Source organism: Bombus terrestris, chromosome 4 (assembly GCF_910591885.1).
Source record: "Bombus terrestris chromosome 4, iyBomTerr1.2, whole genome shotgun sequence".
NCBI classification, from domain to species: domain Eukaryota; kingdom Metazoa; phylum Arthropoda; class Insecta; order Hymenoptera; family Apidae; genus Bombus; species Bombus terrestris.
The window spans coordinates 6,389,759-6,408,955 of NC_063272.1; the positions used below are offsets into that span (position 1 = coordinate 6,389,759).

General features: G+C 32.9%; 2 protein-coding genes across 2 annotated transcripts in view; one reads left to right on the forward strand and one right to left on the reverse strand.

The window, feature by feature from the left end:
• Positions 1–13: 13 nt before the first annotated feature.
• On the reverse strand, positions 14–7,238 carry LOC100645190 (membrane metallo-endopeptidase-like 1). The gene is made up of 18 exons (XM_020862624.2): positions 7,134–7,238; positions 6,455–6,621; positions 5,631–5,792; positions 5,409–5,492; positions 4,708–4,913; positions 4,199–4,375; positions 3,972–4,082; positions 3,164–3,305; positions 2,905–3,013; positions 2,288–2,378; positions 2,019–2,195; positions 1,829–1,926; positions 1,691–1,749; positions 1,533–1,584; positions 1,320–1,384; positions 1,097–1,242; positions 726–887; positions 14–337 (listed from the first exon to the last, which is right to left on the reverse strand). The coding sequence occupies exons 1-18, from the start codon at positions 7,151–7,153 to the stop codon at positions 161–163; spliced, it is 2,205 nt and encodes a 734-aa protein (XP_020718283.1). The 5' UTR covers positions 7,154–7,238; the 3' UTR covers positions 14–160.
• Positions 7,239–9,601: 2,363 nt separating this feature from the next.
• Positions 9,602–19,197, forward strand: part of LOC100646409 (mannosyl-oligosaccharide 1,2-alpha-mannosidase IA) — a 702,484-nt gene continuing 692,888 nt past the window's right edge. Inside the window, exons 1-2 of the mRNA XM_012308263.3 lie at positions 9,602–10,109; positions 17,535–17,756. Of these exons, the coding sequence (XP_012163653.1) occupies positions 9,729–10,109; positions 17,535–17,756 (603 nt within the window). The 5' untranslated portion in view covers positions 9,602–9,728. The remainder of the gene's footprint in view (positions 10,110–17,534; positions 17,757–19,197) is intronic.

Sequence of the window (19,197 nt, forward strand, 5' to 3'; positions counted from 1 at the left end):
AATTTTTAAAATCTTTTGCGTTAAAACATCATTCACTTTATTGCTTATAAATAGTAAAAATAATGAAAAAGACACCGTTACTTTGTATTGCAAACCAACGTTAAAAAATGATATCTCATTTGAATCTATACCTTTTACAAGGTCTACAAATGTTTCGCAATTAGTCCCACAATTTGCACTTGTGTTGTCGATTCATGGAACTGTTTTGTGGGCAATTGAAGGCTTCGGAGAACGCAGGCATATTCGATAGGGCTCCTATGACGCGATATTTGGCAGGACTGTGTACGTCGAATTCTATATTTTCGTCATATCCTGACTTCGTCGTGGAACACCAGTACTATAAAGTGAAATTGTGTTAATTATTCGCTAAACATTTATGTGGTGTTTCTTGAGAGATGAAATTAAAATTCGACAATAGAGAGACGACAAAACATTGTTTTATGATATTTGGCTAAAACTTTGTTTTTAACCGACTGTTGACACTTAAAATATTCTTATGAAACAGTAAAAATTTTCATACTCGATACTTCAACGAATCTGACTCAATTACTGTAGGAAATTTTCCATATTGTAAATTAGGTAATTTTTTATTCCATCAGACCAAAGCTTGTTTCTTTCACCAAAAAATTCCACTATGTATATTTTTAATAATTAAAAATTCTACACGTTGTCGATATTCGACGAATTTAATGGACGTATTATGTATAATATATACAGTAACTCACATTTGCCAAAGATAAGAAGAAAAGTTTGTCGTTGGAAATATTTTCAAAACCTGGTAATTTGCTTTGAATTTTCTCCTTCTCTGCTTTCTTATACGCCGAGTACGTAATTCGCAGACCAATTGAATCCGCTATATCTTCATTGTTGGTGTTAGTTCCATTTACCTAAATTCAATTATACTTTATTAGTATATAGTTCCTTTTACTCGAACGAGAATTTTACAGACTGTCACGGGAACAATAAAAATCTTCAAAGTAATTGCATAACTTGCGTAGTTATGCAGTTTACAAGGTAAGTAATTTTCAACCAAACAATCAGATTATTTTAATTGATCATAAAGCCTTCAAAACTATGTGTTGACGAAAGAATTTACCTTAATGTCCTCCTTAGTATCGTTTGAGATATGCAGGATATAGTTAGAGTACTGATCAACAAAGCACTTCGCTCTTTTGTCGTATTCTTTTGACGCGTTATGAGATTCCCATGGAATTTTCTTGCCGTCTTTATCAAACTCTATTCCTAATTAAAATAATATGTGGTAGATATAATTGTGAATATAATAATGCAATTAATTTAAATAATTTTGTGGGGTCTACCTTTTCTATCGGAAGCATGTCCTAATTCATGTCCAAATGTAAATCCGTGACCATAATTAACAGCGCTGATAATTCATACATTTATTAATAAATCAACTTAAACAGAATTTAATTTAGTTATATAAATCGATATATAATTAATATGATTTAAATATATTCAAATTTAAATACATTACCGCGATAAATTTAAATTACAAATAATGTGAAGCTTACTCTGGTAAACGTGGAGTGAAATAAGGATCTTGCAGTTGAGTCGCTAATAGAACTAAAAAATTAATATTCAACAAGAAAATTCTAATTTCTCTTTAGTAAAGCTTAGTTTGTTAGTAAAAGGATATGAAAAATAGATATTTTATTTTCATGACACTCACAAATTGTATTGGTATCTGGATAATAATATGCATTATATGACGTGGGATAATCCACCCAACTGAAAAATAATACAATCAAGAGTAAATACAAAATTATAAGCATTTTCTAACTAATTAAACTCTATGGAAGAAACTCACTGGCTTTTCTTAACAACCTGCCTTAGTATTCCCAGCTTTTGTGATTTCTTTTTTAAAGCGTTTAAAATATTTTGAAAGTAATTCGAACCAATGGAAAGCTGAGAACAATTTATAGAATAATTACGTGTGTGTTATGTGTGCGCAAATAGTTTGCGTTTTCCTACAACTTTAAATATTTTCAAATAGTTACCCCATCGTAATATCGAGTAACTGCATCATCGTTCTTGTACCACTCTGGATATCCAATTTCTATCCCATAATCATCTGTCTTTTGCAACATGTCCAATTTTATAGAACTTGGGAGCCAATGTGTTCGTTCTAGGTGGTTTCTTAATTCTTCCTTCATATTTTTAACCATTTTCATTACCTTCGAAAAATATAGTAAAATAACAATAATTTCTGGGTCTGTGGTATTCGTTATTTTTGTGTTACATAGAGTTAATGTAAATCAAATTTTACCTCATGAATAACGTAGTCTGGCATATATCTTTTAACGAAAATATAGGAAATTGCGGTCTTCATTTCCAAATCGTTCAAACAAGTTTTCCATCTGGAAATTGACGAAATACAATATCTTTCAATCGCCAGAATCTATTCAAGTTTTTACATAAACATTTCATTTATTTGCACAGCAGAATTATTGGAATATCGATTAATAAAAAGTTTGGGGTTGCTACTTTGTAAGGAAGATTAAAAAAACAAAATTAAGAACTGAAAAAGATGATTAATATCATTAAATGAAGTTTTTATGTTTAATATATAATTATTTTATTTTTATTGCAGTTCCTCTTCAATTAATATTTCTCAAATAATAATTTATTTACGAAATGATACAAAATAAATAATTTGGAAACGATACAAGGTAAGTGAAAAATCCGATTATTATCAATTCGGAAAATTAACGTCTCCTCCCAGATACCTCTTATCAAAAGGAAACTTTTTAAATTTTGTAATTCAAATTAAATACTCAAAAGTAGATACGTATATTTACTTAATAATCTGATGCCATCGTTAAATTCAAATTATTATCCACATGATATAACATCATAGAAAAGTAAAACGATCAAAGAATATACCGTGGGGTAGTGTCGGTAAAGTTGTCTGACGTGGCAAGTTTTATGTTCCTCATCTCCTGCGTGGTATATAACATGAATTTTTTCACCATATTCCATTGAATGTAGTTTACTATAAACAAAGGAAATGATAAACATGAAAAGTGACATTTCGAGAGATCACGTGTCCAAAGAAAATCTTAAGTCAAGTAATTACAGTGTGATTATAAAAACGAACAACATTTTAAATTACCACGTATTCGTATAAAGTTTCTGTAGTTACCTAGCGTACGTTGAGATGTGTTTCCAAGTAAGGTGACCAGTTGGTGCAGGAATTTAAGATTGTACACTAGAATGGGTTCAGATGAATTTACGTGAACGTTCGCTTCATTGCACATATGTTGTATTATTTCCAAAAAGTCTATCTGCAAATATTTTTTACCAGATTGTTATCTTATATCGTTTATTGCGGATTTTAATTGCGATTATTGATTATCAATGCTTGTAGCTGAATACAATTACAACTGAAGAATGGTTATTGGTATGCGGGAAACGAGTAGTATAGTTGGAATTAACCTTTAACGCTGCGACTTTTAATTCTGAATATCGACCGGTAATTCCAACTTATTCTCATCATATTTCGACTTGCAAGTTTTTAAGTATCAGATTTTAAAGAGTAGAGCGTCGCACATCGGTGGTGCTGGAGAGGCACATTTGGAATAGAACGCCGCACATCGATGATGCTTGAGAGGTACACTTGGAGCGTTAAGTGTTAAAACAAAATAATAGTTACGTTATGTAAAGAAGTATGTCAGTGCAGCATTGATGATTTAGAAAATGACACTTGACTTTAACACTAAATAGAGCAGAAAGGATTTAGAAACCTATTGTTTTTACTTACATAGGATAATAACTTATATAAAAATTACTTAATACAAAAGACTTAAAAAGAATTTCGTATTATTGTTGAAATGTTTTCGGAAATTCTCATTTTGTAATTCGAAAGCCTGTTTAATTTCAATTACTTTTCGTTATAAATTTAACTTAAATGATATCACAAGAAATAACAATAATTAAAATAACAATTTTACCTTCGTCGGAGGTGCGGTGATATTAAAATTATTATAATACTTTTGCAATTCTTCGATCGTCATTCTTTTCTTATTATTGTAATACTCGCTGTCTAAATTTTTAACTCTAATCTATAAAAACAGAATAGGTATATTCTTTGTTATTATTACTATACCTTATGCTTTTTATACTTATTTCAAACTATAAAATTATTTATATAGCTCCTCCAAGTGAAAAAGATAATTACTTCTGTAAGTAGAAGTTCAAAGTGAACCATTTCTGCTACATCGGAAGTTAACTGATTTTCATCTAGAGTGTAACCATTTTGTCTTGCAGAAATGTTAGCTATGTATGTTATATCAGGCATGTATGTTTCGATAGAATCCCTTATTTTGGAGGCAGAATTATCGATAACTGGACTTATCTGCAATACAAAGTTTCTTGATAAATAGTAATTTCGAGTATTCTTATGAATTTTGATTTGAAAAGTTTTATAAATAATTTTCGTTTATAATAGTTCTTTAATTATGCAGATTTCTTCAGACATTAATTAAATCTTATCTCAAAAAGAAAAAGACATTTAATATTTAAAAGGAAACTTTAATATACGATTGAAACGCAAAATATCACATATCAACGAGTCTTTTGTATTTTCTTCAAGCTTAAGAAACTTTCTACAACTAGAAAAACGCTATTGCTTCGAAAATGATCTAAAGGATGTGCTATAAAATTCAAGTAATTATATTCATAGCTTACCGTCAATATGTAGCGTTTTCTATTATTCGGATCAATTTCATATCCAACAGTATAGAAAGCTTCGCATTCCATCGATGATATATATTCCTTATCAATTTTTTGCCACGGTATTTCATTCCATTCGCTTATTGGCATCGCCATTGGCCATCCTCCAGTACGATTCAGGATCTCTTGAATCGGCTCAAAGCCTCTTTTCTCAATTGCATCTATCAGGATATTTTCAGAAAAACTTTCCTTATATTTTGAAGGCGGAAGCTACTACTTTCATTTATTTACTTTTACTTTACTATTATATGCAATACGATACCATAATGTTCATAATTATTCGAATTTGTACTTCAATGAATTAGTTATTCCTTGTATTAAAGCAATTATATTTCCTGGAGAGAATGCTAAAAAATCCTTCAGAATTCTGCTATCGTAAAAAATCCAAGCATTAGAGAAACGATTATTTATTCGAAGTTCATTTACTGGTTGTTAATTAAAATGTTTTGACGCACCCTCGTTTCTTTGCAATTTTTATATCTTGAAGATATTCAAATTTTCCGAATATTTTAACTATTCCGTCGAATTTATTTACGACGAAGCAAATTTTGAAATCAACAAGGATACTATCTGTATAAGTACGTTATGCATTCTTTCGAATAATTATGCACATGCTAAGGATAATTTTCAAACGAACAGCACTGCAATTTTCCTACCTACATCCATGCAGGAACGATAAAATTCTTTAACCATTTTAACAGGCGGGATGTCGGTAGAACTGATGTGTTCCTCAAGGAGTTCTTCAAAGAGAAAATTTTAAAGTATATGAATATGCGCATTATGAAGCAAGGCAATACATTGAAACAATAGTGAAGCAATCATATTTTCTCCATCTGCTTTTTCTAACACTAAAATAAGTCGAGAAAATATTTTCTTGCCTTTGATTCGTCTTTGCGATTTTTCCAAGACAATGTGATTCTCAGACCACGTGTCCCTGCCCTCTGGTATAGGATTGTTCTTGCTCCACGAACCGCAAGCGTACTGGTAGAAGTTTTCGCAAGGATTCACAGTAGTATCTATGTTCTGCTGAATTCGCTTCGCTGTGTAATAAAAACGTAGGAAAAATGAAAACACGAACCGGAATTTCGTTATTTTAAGTAGCAATTAATAAGCAAAATATAAATAAAATTTCACTATTCTTCATTATTATTCGTGTTCGAGTTTTTATTAATTACTTAATGACATTTGATTCTCAAACGTTGGAACTGTAAATTTATCGCAGAATTTTATGAAACCAATAAGACGATTTTAATTAGGAGAACTTTCATTAAATTCAAAACAAAGAAAAAATGTATTTTAAATATTAGTTTTATAGAAGTGCAATAATTTAAAAGAAGAAATCGAACGAATCAACCAAAAGAATCACTCGGTCTGATTAAAGAAACAGTCAAAAAAGAAATGACCGCTAAAACACATTAACTTCCTTTAGGTATACGCCAACATACAGATGTCGTAAATAACAGAGAATTACAAGAAACCTTTGAAAAATGTGATATAAGATGATTTTTCACTCTTATAACGCCTTGCGCGTTCCTCGAGAGTAACGGCAGATTCAAAGATTTCTCGTTTTCTCTTCTCCTGGCGTTATCGTTCGATAACGTATCGACAGTAGAGAACGCAGTTTGTTCATTTACATAATGTAACTCATTTACAAGAAAATTACAATTTATATAAATGTTATGTCTCGAAAGCACGAACGTACCGATTTCGTGGCAGTGCGCGGTCTCACAAATTTGTGGCTTTTGACTTTCATGGTTGTTGTGGTCCGGATCTGCTTTCGTATCATTCATCGTATTCGCCGTTCTCCGAGTCCGAATGAACGACGTCGAAGGAAGCAGTGGTATCGCGGTAACGACTGCCAAGTGACATCTGCAACAGATAAACAAGATAAACAATTTATAAACAATTTATAAACAATTTGGTATTAAACAATTGAAAAAGGGTGCGGTGACAGAGTCGAGAAAAATATGTTTTGATGCGATTGCTGATTACTGTCTGACGCATGATCCGCTGATATTACTTTGCGATGCACTGCTATAATATTACAGTTCATTATAGTAAAACATATAAATTATAGTATCAACAATTACAGTTATCATAATTATAATATTATAGCTTTAAATTAGGTAGTTCCGACTGATGTTTCATTTCGATGAAACATAGTGAAGGTACCTAAGACTGATATTTGCTTTTTAAATGCAGACAATTCCAAATTATATTTCTATCGTTTGACCGACAAATAAACAAAGATAATTTATTTATTTCGTACGTATCCACGTAATTTTTTTTTGACTGTCATTGTTGTTTAAAACGCGATTTGATTTGTAATTTCGTTAGGATGATAAATGAATTGTTCGTTTATTGCGCGCTTGCTCACTTACATTAGCCACAGGAGCTGCATGGTTTCCGAGGGAGCGGAATACTAGACTGATGTATCCGTCGTGGTAACGAGCTATCCAAAACTCGCCAAAGCAGCTGCCTTTTTCCCGCGGAAGCACCTCGTGCGCTCCTTTTAAATTCGCAGACACCAATCACTATGCTAATTTATGAATTACGTTTCAGGAAATAAGACAGACAGCTATCGTTAGATATGTGAGAAATAACTTATTTTATGTTTGTCACGGATTGATATCCGGATAACAAGTAGGAATGATTCAACCGAATCAAATAGTTGTACATAAAATTTTAATTTATTGGATTATTATTGTCTCGTGCGATGAATCATTCTGTTTCGTATATGTTTAAGTACCTGTTAATTATGACAGAGGATTCCTTTGTCATTTGACACAATTTAGGATTTTTTTCTAAGATAAATCCTTATAATTCTAAAGTTACCTTTTTTAAAACAGGGATTCTTTCCATTTCCTTTTAAAAATAGAGTAACTAGCTGATATTGTGCAAAGGCATAATTGACTTAAAAAGTGTTTGCATTTATTGGATTTCCACTACCTTATTGTAAAATTCGTATAATTAACGGTATGTAAAGATATTAAATGGAAAATTAGAAATCCTGAACTAAATATATTTTATTAAAAGTAAACTTAATATTATAGAATTATAACGTAATTAAAAGATATGTATATATTTCATGACACGAGCGCATAATAATGTAATCATTACAATAATAGTAAGAGTTAAAGTATTTGTTTATAATTGCAGTTACAAAAATTGATTGTACTTTTTTATGATGTGTTGCTGGTCATACATTACTCAGTAACAATTCAAAATAAAAGGTTACATTTAAGATGAGGGAGAGCATGCTTGACCGGCTAAAAATTTTTTGCCGACCTATTCTACTTTCAAGTTTTAATAGCATAAGGATATACTACGGAAGCTGGCCTTTTCTTTCTACTTTACATAGAATAGAAAAACTTACATGTTTACGTTGTTGAAACAGACTGTCCCTGACATTATATCAATGACTTGTTTCTTATTCGCGATTTACATATAATACAGAAGAAATAATATTGTAGTATCGTGGAAATTTAGGTATAAATTTTTCCTGATACTTTTTATAATTTATAATTTATTTACAATAAATAAACTAACAGATGTTAATTAGACAGAAAACGATGATTGTTTAATTTGAACTAAATGCAACAATCTTACTTTACTTCGACCACTCTCGCAACTCGACAATGCTAACTCAATCTCTCAGCTACGCTGGTAATTCACGCAACTCCACAACGCTAACAACTCAGTCTCTCAACAACGCTAGCAACTCTCACAATTCGACAACGCTAACAACTCTACTTTTCGACTTCTCGATTAGCTCTGACCTCTCGATCAACATTCTTTGAATTCAGATCATCTCCCTCCATTGGCGTTATTTTTTTCTCTCTTTAATCTCATCCTGTTAACGCTCCGCAAGAACTAGGTGACTTTAATCACATAGGCTTTTTTCCCTATGTAAACTAACAACTGAAGGACAGACGACACTGCTTTGATCGATCTCTAATCAGACTTTTTCTTACGATACTATAAAATTTGCCCTAGATTTTTCTTCTTAAACTTTTCTTTTGCTCAAATTTCAATTAATTGCCATACTATTTACCATATTATTACCATATTTGATACATCAATGTATGTGCTACATTATTCTCAACCATATAATTTGGAAAATGGGCTGTTTTAATGACGATTATTAGTTTACTGATTAAAATATCTACTTATATACTCGTGTTCAATATCTTTTTTTAATACGTAATTGAAATATTTTTAACTTTTAAAGACACGTAAGTGCCAAAGACGCGAAGTGGAATTGAGCCATAGGATCATGTATTTTATTTACAATAATTTCTCATCAACAATGCTACCATTATTGGCGGTAGTTAAACATGTAAGATGCACTACGTATGTAAAATCACATGTTCATATAGCTATATCTTTTTCCATATCAAAGTATGAGAAATTATAAGAAAATATCATAGAAGAATGGTATCAATCACTAATCTTCTCATAATTTTTATTATTTTATTATCTGATTATTATTAATCTAAATTTGTGTTGAGATATATAATAATTGCATATAAAAAGTAGTCAAACTAAAGTTAAATACTATATAAAAGATACAAAGTAAATCATGAAAAATATTAAACAATTAATTAATTATTATCTTTGTTACAAGCCTCTTGTCGTCATTTGTTATACTGAAAATTATCATCGAAAGGAAACACGCATTTTATCGACCGTGGAAGCGTACGCGGTACCGTGTCGGTATTGTGCCGACCAATTTGGGCATCGATTACACGCGACTCGCGGCACGTAGTTGGCACATGTGTCGCGCCAGCTGATTGGCGCTTAGTCCTTGACGAAGTGTCAAGTTTGGCGAGCAGGTGGTGCTCGCGTGCCACCGCATTCGTAATGGCGTGCGACGGCTAGGAAAAGGGCAACAACGCGCACGAGTGTTCGAGTTTTCGTCTGTTGTAAAAACGGGAAGTGCGTTAGTGCGTGCGTGACGTGACAGTATCGTGAAAATGACAACGACGTCGAGCATCCTGCCGTCGTATCAGCGGTTCGTGAATGGTGTGCCGGTGCCCCTGTTCTCGAGACGGTCGTTCCGCCCGCGTGAAAAGTATGTGATCTTGTTGGTGTTTTTGACGTTCGGTGTCGTGTGTTTCGGTACGTTCTTCTTTCTGCCGGATTTCCGTGCGGGCACCGGCGGCGTCGCAGTGAACAGTGTTTACCGTGTGTACGAGCACATGCAAAAAGCGGGACCGGAGCTGCTAATACCGGCGCCACCTCGTCTGCAAGGGGGTCTCAAGGGGTCTATGGGTCATCCGAATGCTGTGCCACCTGGACACGAGGGCATCGATCATCAGGATGTACATCTTCTCGAGGACAAGCAAAAGCTGCAGGTCCGCGCGGGTGTCCATGCCTCGACGTTTCTTTCGCTTCTTTCGATTCTCGATTCCATTCGACTTTCGATTACCTACCCTATTTGAAACCTAGCCGCGCTCTCTGTCTCTCGCCTGTCATCGTATTCGCCTTGGTTATAATAGAGTGGTACCTTCTTTGACATTAACTCGACGATCTTTATTGCTACGTTGTCCTTGTTTCTTAATTTCGTTCCATGTGCTCCGTTCTTTCAGCTGTTACACGCTTTCCCGATTCGTTTGTTTACATGCAGCTATGACGTATCGCGGGTACACGTGAGCACGCGTAACAGAGCAAAAGTTCGTACAGCGTCTGATTTCCGATATTTTCCATCGATTCACGGCTTCGTCTTCTCCGTTATTTATTCGACCTGATTCCCGCAATAACGGTAACTGTTAACGTGTTTTCGATCTCGAGGTATATACTCATTAACCATCATGATGCTAGGCATCGTGCATTTTACTCGATGATCGATACGTCGATACTTCGAGAATCGCAATCATTATGGAGTTTGGAGCTCCGTTTCGTTAAAGTTTCGCGTATCGCGTTTGTGATTTCCTTTTTTGGTTCCTTTTGCGCTGTAATCTGTATCGTAACATGTGAAACGCGTGAAACGTTTTGCGTGGCCGGATATTTACGTACAATGGAATATTGAAGTCCGAATCGATGGACTCGATCGTATTCTATCGCCCGCGATTTCTTAACTCAGCGGCGGTCTTTGGATTTTTATATCTCAGCCTTGTTCTTTGCATTACCAAACAAACAAGATTTGTAATGTTATAAAAAGATGTTTAACATAAAATTAAATCGAGAAGTCATGAATGTTAATAAGATTTTTGCATACCATGTTCAAACTGAAGATATTTTCTAACGTTAGAAAAGTAATAAATTTATTCAAAATGGCCGCAAAACGAAACAGGGTTAAGCCGAGAAACGTACGTCGCTGTTTTAAGTACACTATGGTTCATAAATCATGGAACGCTTATTACGAGGTAGGCATTGTAGGCATGTTACAATTGCAAAATAAAGTTGATATCTAGGATAGAATAAATTATATAAATATTAAATAGAATAGAATAGAAGGGAAATTAAGTTATATTATTACAGTATAGTTTGAGTGTATGTGTGCATCGCGTGTACTAAACGGCAAGCAAATTACGCGCATTGTGAAACGCGGCTGTGTGAAACGCATTGGCCGGGATTGAATTATCTAATTTTTCGTCGAGCTGCGGGTCGGTACCGCGGTCGCGAGAACGAGTTTTATCAACGTTAATAGACTCTCGCCCTAAAATTTCAGAGCACAATTTCCGACGCATCGGCGCGACCCTCGTTGAGATACTTCGCTTCTATCGCCGCGTACATATGTAACATGACGCGTAACAAAATGGTAATGTTGTGTCGTTTATTTTTAATCCTGTTACGATCCTCCATTTCTTTGTTTCTTAATCTCATCTTTGTTTTTATTAATTAAAGGGTCTGTATCGAGTTAACAAAGCGTAAAATTAAAACGAGATATTACGTTTATGGATAACGATTCTTTCTTATTTTCCTCAAGCTTAAGAAATTTTCTAACAGAAGCGAAAAAGAGAAAAAATGAAGGGAATATGGTTAACCTGATTTAAAACATACATTAAGATATAAGCTGTTTATTGATTGTCGTACTTAAGGGCCGAATGTTGCTTCTAGTCTATTACTTAAAACATCGCGATATACGTGTATAGAGTGACTTTAAAGTATGATGACATTAAAGCGATAGAGTAGCGTGTAAGTCAATTAATTTTAAATGTAGGAGGATAAATTGTTTTCTATTAAGAGAGTGATAATTAAATTAGAATTATTAGTCTTGATATAAGAAACTACAGAATATCTGTTTATTTATATAGAATGATGTAAAATGACTTTTGTTTCACATTTCTTTCGCAACTGATTTAAGGTAGGAGAAACAGATCTTTTATTAATATTAAACTAATATTAAAGTTATAGTTATTGATTTTAATATTTAGCAAAATAAAATTACAGATTATAGAAAATTAGAGAGAAGTTGAATTATATGATATACAGGATAATACAGGAGCAATGTAACATTGTCGATTCAATTGATTGAAATTATAGAAGATCGAAAGTAGAGTAACGATACAAACAACAAAAGTATTCTTTAATTTACTTCTTTTCTCTTTTTTCTGTCTTCAACTAATATTTAACACGATACATTTTTTAAGAAAAATTGTAACTTAAATAGACATGATACATTTTTTAAGCAAAATTGTAGTTTAAATAGATACGATTCATTATTTCACAACGAACTTTTGTCGCAATTTATGATATTCATGTGTACTTTTAACATTTCTAGAGCATCTGACGATGTTTAGGAGTGTTACAAATCTACATGGCATATGTAGAATGTATAAGAACGCGGTGAAAGCGATATTAAAAAAAGAAAAAACATCAAAATCGATGCGAGGGAAACCGAAAGGCATATCTCATTTTATCGGCTAATTAAAGTTGACGAGCGTGAGATTGCAGCTTGATTTACGAGCCGATCGCGAATCGGTGCCCGTTTTTGCATTTGCCCGAAACGCCAACGCCCCTTGTTACCGTGAAATAATAGAATTTATTGGGGATTCGCGTTCAATCGCGTCGCGGACATACGTTCGACGAATGTTTAACGTTGCGAAACGCGTTGCTCCGTGTAAACTTTGTTTGCACCGTTCTCGATAACTGTTGCCAGATTTTCATTGTAAATTTTCCCTAGCGAACGAAATTTTACAGACGTGACCGTTCGTGAACGTCGATTATTTTCAAACGTAATAATTTTTTGTGACAAAATTTATTCTATAAAATATATCTTTATCGTTTTCAAGTTATTGTATTACTAGAATTATTATAAAATTATGGCCGTATTATCGTTCGTTTGTTATTACCTTTTACTACAACTAGATCGTGGACTTTTATGCATTTTATGGGAAATTTATGTGAGAAAAAATACACATAAATACATGTAATACTCGAAAATATATAAATGTCTAAAATAGTGGATTCGTTAGAATTTCTAGCAGCTGAGAAAAATTAATTCAGATGTTATTTCCTTAATTGTATCAATAAGAGTATGAATTTTGCATAAATATCCATCTATTTATAAAATGTGCAATTGCGTAGAGAAGTAAAGTAAAAAGCCGAAGTTCAGTATCTTAAGGATAAATAACATCTGCTAAACAGGAAGAAGGAAAAATGTTCTTCAAGAAATGAAGTAAGAAATTAGTATTTTTAAAGCTATAACACAATTCAGTATATAATAGATATCAATGTATGTTTAATTTTTATATGATGAACCATAAATTAAAAATAATAATTTATATATTTAAATAAAATTTCTTTTGATCGTTGAAAATTTCATGTTATGTTAAATAGTTATACAGGATGTAATATTAACATGAGTCGCAGGAAATTTGACCAACGGTCGTTCATGAGTTGGACTTATTGAAATTGAAGCGCGATTCTGATGATAATTTCATCGTGGAACTAGAGTAATTCGACTGTAATTCAGAAGTCGTTCGCCAGTTTAACAGGTTTAATAGTCACATGTGCTCAGTATATCGTGTTCAAATTCAACCTCTTGTCTTATAGCGTTCTTTAACATTGGACCGATGATCGAGCAATAGGTAGCGTTAAAATTGATTCGTCAGAAATGGATGTGTTTATTCTGGAAAGTTTGTTTGTCGCTTTTAAGTCGATCGGTCTGATGATTACAAGAATACGGGATTTTAAAACGAACACCTGTGAATTACGTTATCGATGTGTATTTTTCAATTAGACAATTCGCTGCTACTGCTATAGATGTAAGGTTCACATCGATTCGTTATCTACACGCGATCTTTCCTATTAATACACGTCGATTATGAAGTCTAATTTGCATAATGAAGCCTTGCTGTGTGTTTTTACTTGTGCAATAATTGGTTACGATACAGTAAGGTTACGGTTACGATACAACGTAGTAACAGAATTCAATGTAAGTCAGTTGGTAAGAACGAAAAGATCTGTAACTGGTCTTTAAGATTTGTTTAGTAGAGACGTAATCTGATTAGATAGCCAAAACCTTTCTAACATTATATTAGATATTATTATCAAATGACAAACATTTCATTGCAATGTTAAGTTACCACTATTAGATGAAGAACGTTTTTTTTACCACGGATTGTGGAGTATTAAAAAAGTATCTTTTCAATTATTTAGAAAATTAGGGTGTCTATCATTTTTTAAATGTAATATTGAAACAGATATTTTTTATTTTATAGATACGACAATAGAGCTAGGCGGTTGTATATAATTACAGTGTATATATTGAAAATATGTTGAAAATTATAGTGTTTGCCATTTCTTGAAAGTAATTGCTTACATAAAGATCAAGTAAGATTAAGATTTGCGATATTAATAAGAATTCTATAAAATTAATAAGTAGAATCTATATAGGTAAAGTCAGGTACAAAATTGGACAAATTCGATGAACTTAAATAATTTGATGAGAAATACAAAATGTCTTTTTATCGCTTCAGGAAATAACTCTTTTCTAGTTTTATAAAATGAAACTATTTAGATCTTTTTTGTATTTTCCATATTTGCCAGATAAGTTACACTGTGTTTCAAGGATTTGTTGATTTGCATGCCAACTTTTTATGTAACTTTCCAGATAACGAACAAGTTTAACGCAGTGAATATGTTTGACGTTTCGATATGCTCATGTAAGAATCTCGTATCTCGAAACTTGTACAATTTAATTTAACGGAGGAAAATTATCGCGGCAGTGTAATTTTTCTCTAAATGATGATAGTAGATAAAGAGTGTTTGTTCGCTAGTCGATGAAATCCGTTTTATTGATTCGATCTTATCGAGCGAGAAACCGAAGCCTGATAAAATAACTGTTACATAACTATGATGTATAACAGAAGAAATTCGGTAAAATAATATTTAATTAAGGAAGTAGTAGAAATTGGCGAGTAAGATAGAAATGGTAAATAAGCTAGATAATTATTGTTATTTAAAATACAGAGCAGAAATATTGACTTCGCCTGACGTAAAGTTACAATGCTTGTATATAACATAAATTATTTCGCAGATACGCGAGAATTTAAAAGGAACAGTAACTATTAATCAAAATAATGAGTACGGTTAAGCTATACGTGTAATTAATGGAAATATGGAATTACGATAGGGAATTTTACTTAACGTAAGTTACAAGCATGCACCTGTGTTAGAACTGTTTGTGATATTTTTGTTAATAGACTGTTACGAGTACCTACATAGTACGTAGTAGAGGAAAAGTCGTGTTTTTGGCATATGATAAAAAACAAATTTTTCCGGACTTGTAAATAGTATGGTATCTTAGATAAGGTAAGTCTTCATTCGTAATCGTTTCACGTGCTCGTATGAATAATGTTCCAGGTATAACTATATTTACAGGCAGAATTCATATTTAATATACTAGAATTTTACACATTTTATTCTGCGTAAAAGAATTTTATGGTGTAACATAGAATGTATTCGATATTATTTTTATGGCGGATAGAATCGTAATCTTTGATAAAGGAAGTGATGGAACGATTGCAAAAGAGTTAAATTAATATCGATTAATCAGAAGATGAGCAATCTATAAATCATTCGAAATTGTAACAATTCTTTAAAATTGCACCTACTTTTCAAACAGAAGCTAAGATAATTTTTCATCAGTTTAAACACCACGACAAATTGAATTAAAACCATTTTTCACGTCAAACGGTGCAATACAGTTAGCGTTGGAAGCGTTTAATCGGAACGCAACAGAAACGAAACAAAGTGATGCGTTATACATTGCAACGTTTCACCTTTCGTTCTGTTATAACGACGACTAGACGTTCGAGACTGTCGAGAGCAACGTTATCCGAGAGAAGCGAAGCGAAAGAAGCGTGTTCGAGCCGAAATTGCGTTCGGATGGCGGTATTCGAATAAATGCGCGGTCCAAGATCTCTCGAGCTGTCTGGGGAAATTTCATTTTCATTCGTGCGGTCTGGAAAAATTTGATTTTCATTCGAGCGGTTTGGGAAAATTTGATTTTCATTGAAGCGGCGCGTATCACGGCTCTTCGCGTCCTTAAGACGAAAATTTTGTATAAACCGCAAGTGAACGTCGCTCGAAACCGGGAAAATGGGTAATCTGGCCGAGCGCACGTTGATAAACTGTATTGTAAACGACTGGGAAAATAAATGGAATCGTTTGTTGAATAAATGGGAACGTTTCATGATTCAAAGAGACTGTGTCGCATGTTACTGACCTCTTCTCCAGCTCAAGCATCCCGTACCTTGAATAATTGACATCGATGTTCCATTTCGTGAAAATTGAACTAACACTTTTTCCAGTCATTGTATCGTTGTTTCGAATATTTGCCATACTTTTTTACTCTTGATCAGATATCCCCTTTTTTTTTCTTACGAGTTGATGCTGAATATATTTAATTATTTATGAAAATTGAACGAATTTTTCGGAACTTTACTTTTTCATCTCTTTATACGCTTGATCAGATACCCATTTCTTTCACGTTTCGAGTTAATGTTCAATATGTTTACACTACGCTTGTGTTTGATACCTTTGGAGTTTAGAGAATCAGCTGTTCAAATAGCTTTGTAATTGAACGATTCGTTATTTAAGATATGCATAGTATCTTATTATAATCTTGTCATACAATTATTTCCCTAAATACAAGTACTTCCAAAAAATATAAGGATGAGATTTCTCTGAATCTATAAAACGAATATCTTTTTCGAAACAGAATAAATTTCATTGAAAATATTTTTTTAAATATTCGGAAAACAGACATCTGGATACATTATGATAGAACGCTCTCTACACAGAAGAAGATTCACGTTAATAGAACAACTCAGGCTAATACCAATTTTATAATTTGTTTCATTAGTTTTTATAGCTTGAAATAAAAGAATGGAATGTCTGCCTGAACAGTATTTTTAATTAATATTCTTTCAAAAACAATCAATTGCACGCAAGATCCATTAATATAAACATCATTTACTTGCATAAATAAGAAACGCAATCTCAAATTATCCCAAACATTGAACCGAAGTACATCTTTTTCACTCAATTTTCTTCTCTGTCGCTCTATTCATCATTCCGTGTTTTGTGTTCATTCCACTCTGGTGGTCGTTTCAAATTCATAAATTAGAAAATCAGACATTCAGTTTCGAATCTCATATCGAGAAGACAAGCTTCTTCGATCGGTGAATTCTATAGAGACTAGCTCAACGAGAGATCATCGGTTTTCAATCGATTCTCAATTTTTGTCCTCGAAATTTGCGCATGCGATCAATTAAAAATCCGTCGTTCGAAAAATCTCGAGTCGCAATTCGATCTGACCGGATTTTTAGGCGAAAATCGACGAGGAGTATCAGCAACAGAAGACGCTGGAGAAACCGGAAGTGAATGGTGATTCGCGTGTGCGTGCGAGTAGTTCATCGTCGTTAGTGCTTCACCGGAAGGATGACGTTTTGGAAACCGTACCGCCTGCGTCTGCGAGTAAACTTCCTTTGACGGTCGGTGGAGAAGACAAAGACCCCATCGCCAGGGAACGAAGGAACAAGGTGAAAGAGGTGAGTATTTTTTTTTCATTTAGTAACAAGGCATTGGCTCGTTCCATAACAGGCTGCGGACATTTATGCTATACTTTTACAAACATAATTAAAAAAAAAATGAAATGTAGGCTCAGAAATTTGTGCCACCTGTTAAATATTGTAACGAGTACTATATTTTGAGTGTTTTATATATCTTTACATATTGTGTGTATTCTGTACATTTCTATATCTTCAAATTTCCTGTAAGTGCATAAAAATTTGCAGTTCTTCGATGAATAATCTGTTAAATTTTTCTGGTATATGAGGTAATAATATTAATATTTCTGGTATTAAGGATATGATATATATACGTCAATGCGACCGATTTAAATATATTTCGTATTATTTGTTTTTTTAGTAATTTCGTATTATTTAATTATCTACATATTTCTACAAAATGTGCAGTAATTTCGATATTGATAAAAAGTGAAATCGATCTGAAAATGTGTGTAGAAATTGCAAGATATCTATTGGAAATATATGTACATATAACATGTGTGTAATATGAATAGCCATCTTAAACGTATAATGAGCGCTAAATATGTTTCAATTGAATATTGAGATTTATTAATATAATGTATAGCTGACTGTTTAAATATTTTATGATCTTTACAAAATACGTACTTGCACTAAATATCTTGCAGCTCCTAGGTATATTTTCAGATATGTTCTGAATATTATCAGTCTAATCATGATAGTTGTGTCCCATAACAGTGCCAATGAAATGTCAAAATGTTCCATGTAACGCACATAATGTACTCATGAAAGATGGTTGCAAGTGTTCGAGTATATTTGTAAGTCACTGGCGTTAGAAAATCTGTAAATAAAATTAGCACACCGCATCGTATGCCAGGCGTTAAGCGGTACGCGAATATGTTGGAAAATAGACTTCGACGTGTTTTCAATGCGACATAAATTTTCAAGGAAACAGAAAAACGGAAACGGACAATGTAACTCGTTTCGCGTTGTAATTTGCATGAATTCGTCGGTTGTTTTTGTTTTCGTGGGAAATTGTATGGTGGAATCGAGATTGATCCATCAGCCATGCAATTCGCATAATTCTCCGGTGTACACCGAAACGAGCGTTTAACGGGCCGAAGTTATTTTTTTCTCTGACTGAATTCAGAGTATTGCAAGCGAATTCAATTGTTCTTTTTTATTAGGTTGTTCTGGAAAACGTAGTGCGTTTTCAAAGTCTATTCTTCGAACCGAAGCAAATAATGAAACGTACAAACAATCGGAAGATATATCATGTTATTGAATGTGGAAACATATTGTATTTTGAATGATGTGTTAGCTACAGAATTTTAAGTATTTTATCTTAACTGGAAGTTACCAGTGGCTGTTTTAATACGAGTTTCTTTTAATTTTACGCGTGTTAACTTTTTAGGGATTATTTATCACTAAGAGCATTTTTCAT

Excerpts from the sequence above, each read along its gene's own strand:
- LOC100645190 (XM_020862624.2), bottom strand. The coding sequence starts at position 7,153 with ATGCAGCTCCTGTGGCTAAT. Across the intron at positions 6,622-7,133 it reads ATGCAGCTCCTGTGGCTAAT|ATGTCACTTGGCAGTCGTTA; the intron begins GTAAGTGAGCAA and ends TATCTGTTGCAG. Across the intron at positions 3,306-3,971 it reads TCACCGCACCTCCGACGAAG|ATAGACTTTTTGGAAATAAT; the intron begins GTAAAATTGTTA and ends AAATATTTGCAG.